This window comes from Electrona antarctica (assembly GCF_951216825.1).
Source record: "Electrona antarctica genome assembly, chromosome: 7".
NCBI lineage: Eukaryota > Metazoa > Chordata > Actinopteri > Myctophiformes > Myctophidae > Electrona > Electrona antarctica.
In genome coordinates, this window is record NC_136812.1 from 5,836,441 (window position 1) to 5,846,474 (window position 10,034).

Genomic DNA, 10,034 nt, shown 5'->3' on the forward strand with positions numbered 1-10,034 from the left:
CTTAATGTGTCAGGCTAAATCTGTCTGGGATTAGACCTTCTTCTGCTGTCAACTTGAAGCCTTGAAAAGATAGCAGCGTTGCGTGCGTGCGTGCGTGCGTTACGTGGCGTTGCGTTGCGTGCGTGCGTGCGTGCGTGCGTGCGTGCGTGCGTGCGTGCGTGCATGCGTTGCGTTGCGTGCGGCTGTGGACCCAAAGCTACTACCAAACTGCATGGTAGTTCAAGACCACCAAGGCAGCGACATGGTAAACAGCACTGTTAGAGGTCTGCCTGTTCTTCACCCGCAGAGCTTTACGATGTGCCTGACATTCATAATTCAAGGCGCCGAACTTGCTTATCGTGAGCAATTATAGGGATTCAGTGTCTTGAGCACAATGAGTTGAACTTGGAACAAGACCATTTGTAGTGCAGGTAACATTTGGAAGGCTGTGAATTTTAAATGAGCTTTTTGCAAGGCCAAGCCTGAAGGACATAATATGGTCCCTCATTGTGTTATATTTGCGCCAAATATTCCAGTTCTGGCTTAATCCATTAGGCCCGACGTCAAAATAAAAAAATCGCCCGCTCTGAAAGAATATATATTCAAAGATTTGTGCCGCATTTTTAAGACTTTTCAAAAATAGCAGATCTACAAGCTCATAGCGCGCCACTCGGTGGCGCGCTATGAGCTTGTAGATCTGCTATTTTTCAACAGCTAAAGTATAACATAATGCTTAGTTAAAACACCAAAAGGGGTTCCCGCCCAGAATGGGTTAACGGTGCAGTCGGTTTTCGCAGAACTTGGCAATAATAATAATGGTAGAGGGCTGTGCTGAAAATGAAAACTTTGAACAGGCATAGCTCATGGACCGTTTGTCAGCAATACAACTTCGATACACATAATGCGTCTCCTCGTGCCGAACAACTTTCGTGTTCTGACTTTTGACCTCTGACCTTTATCACCCACTATTTTGAATTATGAATCATTTCTTCTGGTGGCCGGCGCTCCAGGCCAAACCGTGCAGTCGTTTCTTACAAAAATGCGGCAATATGGTAGAGGGCTATAAGTCACCCTGCTTAGACACCAAGCCCACAACCATTGGCCAAAGGGTGGCGCTACAGCGATCAATTGAAAGTGCAAACTTTGAACAGGCATAGCTCCTGAACCGATGTGGGCTAGTAGATCTGCTATTTTCAAAAGATTTTTTTATACATTTGAAAACAGGAAATGGGACTTTCTGTATAAAGAGTATACTTTTACTCAAGTACATTTACGAATGCTGCACTTTTACTTGTAACGAGTACATCTGCATTGCAGTATTGATACTTTGACTCAAGCCAAACATTTAGTACTTTTTCCAACACTTTTTCCAACAACTACCATCATTTGATCGTATATATCCGTGCGTCATTTGAGTCATTAAGTGTTATTAGCAAAAATAAAGACAGCCTACACACACTTATACGTCCATGTCTGTAACTCTACTCCCACCTGCAAACAGTGCCCTCTCGGTCAACTTGAATAATATTACCATTCGCATCGCACGACGCACGCGTCAGCCAACGTGAGGGCGCTCATGCAAAGGGACACACGTCTCAAAATGTCACTTACAGATTTGCTCCCACTCGGATCCAATGCTGCTGTATTAATTTTTAATATGATGACATTAAGGAAGCACCCACACGAGTGACCTTTTGCCAGAGGATGTTTTCCTGTCGATTCCAACAACACAAACCGCTTGATCCAACAATCTCCCCTATAGCTGCAGATCCTTGGACCTTTCAACTAGTGATGCACCGAATATTCGGCTGCAGAAAATATTCGGCATTTTCGGCCTATTCGGTTTCGGCCCGAATAGGCAGAAATATCACCAAATACTGTATGCAATTAATGCATTCAAAAGAGCTGAATAAATGTGACCCCACGCGATATAGAGACTGCCATCGCGGGGGTGGCAACTGTTCAGGACAGCTGAAAAACTATTTTATTTTTCCTTTTTTATTTTTCTGTCTAAAATGATCTGAAGCTATATTATTATTCATGTAATGTTAGCGCAGGTCTGAAATAGATGTCAGAGCTTAACTCGGCATGTAAACATGACATAATTGTATTAATGTTTAAGTGTAATGATTTTATTGACCGGATTATCCGTAGTCCTCCAGCCGTTAGCTTAAATGTGCTAATATTATAAGCTAACTGCATTACTAAAGCCAATGTATTGCGGTAAATGCGGCATGTCCGCGGTAAATTACTTATAAAAGTGAGTCGCGTTATATTTACCTTAAATACCAGCCAAAGTACATTCCAAATAAACAATTATTTGCCACGTTATGTTGTTATATCAGTTTAATTAATAAAAAACATTACGTTTCTTCTTCGTTGGTATAAGGGGAAATGTTGAAACACTTCCGCATTTCTTCTTCTTTGTTTTTGTGAAATGTTGAGTGACGGCCTGAGATTGGCTAATTCCGTATGACGCAGGCGCCTGTGATTGGCTCTGGCTGTGTTTTACTTCCTTATTAGCCAACGAGGTTGTCCATCCTATTAGAGACAATGAACTCAATAAAATCCGAAACTTCATGTGTAGATGCACAAAGCGCCGGGCAGATAAAGAGAACGATTCCGCACAGTCGTGTATGCTAAAGTTGGATCCATTAGATGTATATGACAGACGTCAGCAGATATCCATGTTGGCGGCAGACATGAGAGACATGCTGATTATGGGACATTATGATACTCACATAAGAACAACAGAGATGACTAGTAACAACAAAAAAACGCCAACCAAACGGAAGGCTCCATGGACAGAATACATCGTCAATGACATAAAAATCTGCAGGACAACGTACATGTTTATGCATTGGTAAGCTTGTAGATTTGCTATAGCTAATTTCATGTAGCCTATATGATATTTCATTGTATATTAATTACAATTATATTCTGATTCTACATACATTACATTATACATTAGACTACATACATTCATCATACATGCATGATGACCACATACATTTTAAATGTTAAATGTTTTCATTCTAGCTTGGCAGAGAAAACACTCATTGCTATCCACAAGCAGTTCAGAGACTATGGATTTGTGCCACGCTCTGTGAAGAAACCTCGACAGAAGCGCTATCTGCAGCCAAATGACATTCAGCGGGTCATATCCTTCATAAGAGGTATTGTAAACAAGTGTAATGCTTTATGGTGTCGTCCACAATAACAGTCTTTGTATTGAGTTGCGCTTGAAATGTACTGTAATTTTCCAATCTGTTAATAAATACTTCAATCAATCAGGTTATGCTGCAGAGTATGCTGTGGTTTTGCCAGGGCGCCAAGCAAACCAGAAAAACTTTTCTGGAGAAGTCCTCTCCTCTAGTACCACCAGGGCAGAAGTTTGGCGTAAATACCAGGAGACATCAAAGAAATATGAGCCTGGTAGGTTAAAAAGAAAGCATGTTATGATGTAAACACTAGGGGTGGATGCTATGTGAAAATAAACAAAGTGTGTGTGTGTGTGTGCGTGTGTGCGCACCATGACTGTTATGATTTGTTTAGTTTAGTTTTTTGTTCGAGCCATTTCTGTTCTGTTACTTTGAGCTGGGTTTTCTTTATACTAATTTTATGCTTGTTGTTCTTTTCCCCCACTGTGGTGAGTGCTGCACTGCTGCTATCCGGACACCAAGGGGAGCCTAGTGGTATATCAGCCGACTGGCCGTGTGGGTGGCGGCGAGTAGGATCTCACTGTAGCCCACGACCAAGGTTAAAGGTTTGCTGTGTTATGAATGCGAGCACCTCTTTTCACGGTGTCGCTCTTGCTCTTTCTTGCATGCTGTGTGCTTCAGTGCGTGTGTGTGCTTAGATATTCTTCCTAGTCGTTTATTTGGGCAAAGGCTAGTTCCCCTACAGGTTAGCTCTCCTATGAACGTTTGGTCGACTGTTTTGCCTGATTGGCTCTGAATGTAGCAGTACATGGTTTTTAAATGTAATGTAATGTAATCTGTCCTTTTTTTTCCAGATGCCCGTGTTTTGTCTCTTAGCTCATTCAGATACATCTGGAAGACGTTTCTGCCAGACATAAAGTGTACCAAGCCTATGTCAGACTTATGTTGGCAGTGTCAAAAGAACAACTACAAGGTACAGTATGTAAATCATTATGAATGGTCAAAATGATTCAAGATCACAAATATGAATTCTAGGGTCCTTGTGGTTACAGTACTAGTGGAATTGTGATGGAGATAGAAGAGTAATTACATGTGGATAACAATCCACTATGCTTGTGCTGTTTTTTAATTTTCCCTTTTGTACAGGTTTACCGAAGTAACGGTCTGGCAGAGGAAGAGAAACGTGACACACTTAATGTACAGCTTGAGCACTTGTCCCTGGTTAAGGGCGAGCGAGACCTATACAACTGCATGCGCAGAGACTGCAAAGAGATTTGCACAGATCAGGATCTGCATCTGCTGAACGGCCCTGTTCCACCTGCAAGCAGGGACTTCAAGATGCACTATTCCTTTGACTTTGCTCAACAGGTAAACTCAATTAAAAGAAAAAAGATAAAACAGATTTGTCAGTCTGAAAATACAAAAAATAATAACAGCCTAATTTGCTATTTTCTTACAGATCTTGTATCCACATCGCCATCACCAGCCAGGAGAGATATTTTTCAAAACTCCACGCAAGTGTGGAATTTTTGGTATATGCTGTGAAGGGATACCAGAACAGGTCAACTACCTTGTAGATGAAGGCATGACATGTGGCAAAGGGAGCAATTCAGTCATTAGCTATGTACACCACTTCTTCTGTAATTATGGGCTGGGAGAGACGGACGTGGATCTTCACTGTGACAACTGCTGTGGCCAGAATAAAAACAAGTTTGTCTTGTGGTATTGTGCCTGGCGCACGATACACAAACTGCATCATCAACTCGGGCTCCACTTTTTGATTGTAGGTCACACAAAATTTGCTCCTGACTGCTACTTCGGTCAGTTCAAGAAGATCTTCCATAAGTCAGACGCCCACAACCTGGCTGACATCGCTGCAATGGTGAACAACAGCTCAAAGCCCAACATCGCACAGCTGGTTGGAACAGAGGATGGCCGTGTGATGGTGCACTGCTATGACTGGCAGAAATTCCTCCAACCATACTTCCGCCCACTGGAGCACATCAAACAGTACCAGCATTTCCGGTGGGTTTATTTTATATTTAAACATTTGTATGTATTTATTGACACTTTTCAATTATATAAAAACTTGTGTTTCAACCCTATAACAACCACTACTTACATAATTTAATATTTCATCACATGCAGCTTTGATGCCAACAAGCCTGGCATAGTGTTTGCCAAGAAACGACACAACGATGAAGAAGAGGTGAAGTTCCAACTGCTTCGTGACGTCAACGTCCTGCCACCAAAGCATGGATTTCCCACTCTACAACCAGCAGGACTGGACAGAGAGAGGCAGGCCTATCTGTACAAACACATCCGAGAGTATTGTGAGGACTATGCCAAAGACACAACATGTCCTAAGCCACCACCCAGCCCACCATCACGCCCAACAAAGTCAAAGACACCAGCCAGATTGTAATAGGATGTTAATAGGATGTTATACCAGGAATTGTTTGCTGTGTTGTTTGCTGTGTGGATTGTAATGTTTGCTGTGATTTGATTTTTTATTAATTATTCCTGGTGTAATTATTGTGTGTGTATATATATATATAAGGTCAATGGCCTGAGTCACGTTATGTATTTCTACCTTAAATACTAGTCTAAGTACATTACAAAAATGTTTATTTAATAAACATTAAGGCCTCTTCATCCTTGCTTGTTTTGTTGGAACAATAGGGGTCACTGTTTTACCGAATATTTGCCGTTGGGATTTCTCAGATTTGTTTGAGAAACGGATATTATTATTATGCTATTATGATTAACGTGAATGAAGCTTTACTTCATCAGAGTTACGCAAACTCCGTTTACTTCATGGGGCCAGTCTGTCTGTTAGTCTGTCAGTCAATGGCGGCTCTTCTACATAACCTTCTTTGTCCCTATTTGAAGGCCTCAAATAGGGACAACCGGAAGTTTACGGAATGCATTGCAGTCTATGGGCTCGTGCAAGTACATGAACCACGTGACCGGGCTGTTTTCTGCCCCCTCAATATCGCAACTCTTCTATAAGATGGCTCTCCGCATCAAGTGCATAATACTTGTTTATTTGGAGTGAACATGACATTGACGAGTAAATAATATTAACACGACTCCCGTCGATAAGTTATTTAGCCTGGACATTTCCGCATTTAGCTGAAAACGGGCTTAGTACTATTCGGCTAGCGGCAGGAGCTAACGGCTAACAGTCCAGGCCAGGCAGATGCAAAGATGCTGTCTACCATTCTGTCAATGTAAGCGTTTGTATAGCTGTTGCAAAAGACACAAAGCTACAGAGCTACAAAGATGAACTGGTTTCAACTTCACCTACACAGATTCAAAGCTACAAATACGCTGTGTATCTTTGTTTTTGTTCCCCTCTATTGAGAACAAAGGGACGTTTAATAAAAACTGTGGTAACTGCATTATGTATTCAACTTTGACTACTATTTGAATCTACCCCAATAACATAATATAGGTGCTAAAACATTGACATTTTCCAGTTACTATAGTTACTTTGTAGATTTTGATAATTATTATAAAACATACATTAACCACTTCAACCTTATATGCATTAGTATGAATAGGGTAGTAGTACTTTAACTTAAGTAAATCAATTGGGTAATTTATAGTATAGGCCTACTACTTTTTTGAATTTGACAATTTTATAAAGGCTCATTTCCTTACTATACCCTGACCCAGAATTAATAACTATAGCTTCACTCTTGTTTTCGACTCAATACTGCCCCCGCCTGGGGGGGTAGAGTACCTCATTTTAGCAATGAAGAGGAAACAGCGCCCCCAAATGCCACTGACCGTGGAACTGCATCTTTGAAGACCAAATTCTCAGATTGCTGTATCTCTGCAAGACATTACTCTATAAGCCATATCTCAAAAACTAGTGGGTCAAACTGCACAACCAATATGTCAATTTGAAGCTATGATTCCCTGCTTTCATATGACATGATAAAAACAAAAATGAAAAAAATCCAATGGCAGTCCTTCGATCAAATCTGGTCACAAATGTTTTATGGAATAGTGATTATTATTTAAGTTAAGTTTTGCCATAACCATTTATTTTGCCATAAATCAGGTAGCTTTAGGGTACGGCCATGACAACAATGGTAGGTATATAATTATAATATTAATAAATGGTAAATGGTGCATTTATATAGCGCCTTTATCCAAGGCGCTTTACATAGATTGTGCATTACATTCACCCATTCACACACACATTCATACACCGATTACGGCGGAAGCCATGCAAGGTACCAACCAGCACATCGGGAGCAAATTGGGGTTCAGTGTCTTGCCCAAGGACACTTCGACATGTAGACAGGAGGAGCCGGGATTAGAACCGCCGACCCATGGATCATTGGACGACCTGCTCTACCTCGGCCAACTGTTTCCTATATTCTGTATTCGGTTTCGGCAAAGAATTTCCCTTTCGGTGCATCCCTAATTTCAACCATTCCTGACTTCTTATCACATTTTTATGTAGTTTATATTTTGTACTTAACCCATTTTGGGCGGGAACCCCTTTTGGTGTTTTAAGCATTATGTTATACTATAGCTATTGAAAAAATAGCAGATCTACCAGCTCGTAGCGCGGCACCGAGTGGCGCGCTACGAGTTTGTAGGTCTGCTATTTTTGAAAAATCGTGAAAATGTGGCGAAAATCTTTGAATTTTATATTCTTTCACAGCGAACGTTTTTTAACTCAAATCTTTGCTTCTGGGGGAGGTCCCTGGAACAACATATTTTCAGATGGAGGTCGGCGGCCGATTGCATATAATCTTGGGGATCCTTGACATGAAAAGGTTTGAGAACCACTGACGTATAGAAACATGGGTTTTTCAGAAAACTGTCAGGATTTAGAAGACATTTATTTTGTAGAATCGTCCTCAGGTCTAAATGAGTTAAGTACAAGTATCAATACAATAGTGCAATGTAGACATACCATACCGGTACATGTACTTGATGTAAAAGTACAAAAGTATTGGTATCAAAAATATACTTAAAGGTATATTCAGTGATTTGACTTAATTCAAATATCACTTATTTTTTCTTTTTTTCTGGATAATTCTCCCTACTATAGAGTGTGCTGACCATATAAGGAGTTCCTCCCTGTCCCCAGTGAGCCCCTGGGGTAAAAAAAACCCTAGTTTCAGTTCTGGTGGCGGGTGGCAAAGCCTTCATCCAATCAGGATGAGAGAGGCCTTCCTCCAATCATGATCGAGTGGGGGTGGGCCTTGGTGCACATGCTGTTGGCCTGTTGCACTTCCCCCCACTGTAGAGCGTGCATGTGCACATTTTGTTACCGGGGCGGACTGGGTGGTTTTCCAAATCACTCAAATCACTGAATGCTCCTTTAAGAGTACCAAAAGTAAAAGTAGCCGTAGTAGTATTATGCACAAAAAATATACCTGTCCTGTTTCAAGTTCTCAAATATAAAATAAAAAATATTTTCAAAGGGGATCTACAAGCTCACAATGTGTCGCACTGTGAGCTTGTAGATCGGCTATTTTCAAATGGCCACGATGTAATAGGGTTGAAGTGGTTACTGTATATATTTTGAAATAACAATCAAAATCTACAAAGTAACTAGTAAATAAAGTTCTCAAATAGATGTAGTGGAGTATAGCCTACAGTACTGTACAATATTTGGTTCCAGAGAGATGTGGTGGAGTAGAAGTAAAAGTACTGGAAATTGGAAATACTCAAGTAAAGTACAAGTAAAGTACTTAACCCATTCTGGGCATTATGTTAGCATTATGTTATGCTTTAGCTATTGAAAAATAGCAGATCTACAAGCTCATAGCGCGCCACCGAGTGGACAAATCGAAGAACGACTGACATAGAAACATAGCTTTTTCAGAAAACTGTCAGTATGTAGAAGACATTTTTAGAATCTGATCTCAGGTCAAAATGGGTTAATCAAATCCAATCAAACTCTATTTATTTAGCACATTTCCAACGGCCAAAGGCCGACCAAAGTGCTGAACAAGGCACTATATTCTATTAGTACTTATTACTTGAGTAAATGTACTTTCCACGACTGCTCATTATAAGCATCGCTGCCTCAACTCCTCTTCCTCTTTCTAGTCTCTCATCTCTCCTCCAAGGCTGTTCTAACTCATTTAGACCCAAATATGATTCTACAAGTGTCTTCTAAATTAGAATTTTCAGAATTTCAGAATTTTCAGAATTCAGAATGTTCTGTATTTGGCCACGGACCCCCATCTGAAAACATGTTGTTCCAGGGGTCCCCCCAGAAGCAAAGATATGAGTTAAAAACATTCGCTCTGAAATAATATATATTCAAAGATTAGTCATGCCACATTTTCACCGATTTTTCAAAAATAGCAGATCTACAAGCCTGTAGCGCGACACTCGGTGCCGCGCTGTGAGCTTGTAGATCTGCTATTTTTCAATAGCTAAAGTTTAAGATGATGGTTCCCGCCCAGAAAGGATTAAAGACTTCTCTGGCGCTGCAGTCCTTGTCGTCTGTCCTCTCTCTTCTCTTCTCCACCTCCTCTGTGTCTCTATACTGTCCTCTCTCTTCTCTTCTCCACCTCATCTGTGTCTCTATACTGTCCTCTCTCTTCTCTTCTCCACCTCATCTGTGTCTCTATACTGTCCTCTCTCTTCTCTTCTCCACCTCCTCCGTGTCTCTATACTGTCCTCTCTCTTCTCTTCTCCACCTCCTCTGTGTCTCTATACTGTCCTCTCTCTTCTCTTCTCCACCTCCTCTGTGTCTCTATACTGTCCTCTCTCTTCTCTTCTCCACCTCATCTGTGTCTCTATACTGTCCTCTCTCTTCTCTTCTCCACCTCCTCTGTGTCTCTATACTGTCCTCTCTCTTCTCTTCTCCACCTCCTCTGTGTCTCTATACTGTCCTCTCTTTTCTCTTCT

At 41.0% G+C, this 10,034-nt stretch overlaps 1 protein-coding gene across 1 annotated transcript; it reads left to right on the plus strand.

Moving 5' to 3' along the window:
* Window positions 1–2,576: 2,576 nt before the first annotated feature.
* On the plus strand, window positions 2,577–5,630 carry LOC306926653 (uncharacterized protein). The gene is made up of 6 exons (XM_079506032.1): window positions 2,577–3,155; window positions 3,274–3,414; window positions 3,995–4,113; window positions 4,287–4,508; window positions 4,600–5,165; window positions 5,289–5,630. The coding sequence occupies exons 1-6, from the start codon at window positions 2,975–2,977 to the stop codon at window positions 5,563–5,565; spliced, it is 1,506 nt and encodes a 501-aa protein (XP_079362158.1). The 5' UTR covers window positions 2,577–2,974; the 3' UTR covers window positions 5,566–5,630.
* The last annotated feature ends 4,404 nt before the right edge of the window (window positions 5,631–10,034 follow it).

Bases quoted from the DNA above. Each gene is read 5' to 3' on its own strand.
- LOC306926653 (XM_079506032.1), top strand. From the start codon at position 2,975: ATGATGACCACATACATTTTAAATGTTAAATGTTTTCATTCTAGCTTG. The intron at 3,156-3,273 runs GTATTGTAAACA...TCAATCAATCAG, and splicing joins GGTCATATCCTTCATAAGAG to GTTATGCTGCAGAGTATGCT. The intron at 4,114-4,286 runs GTACAGTATGTA...CCTTTTGTACAG, and splicing joins GTCAAAAGAACAACTACAAG to GTTTACCGAAGTAACGGTCT.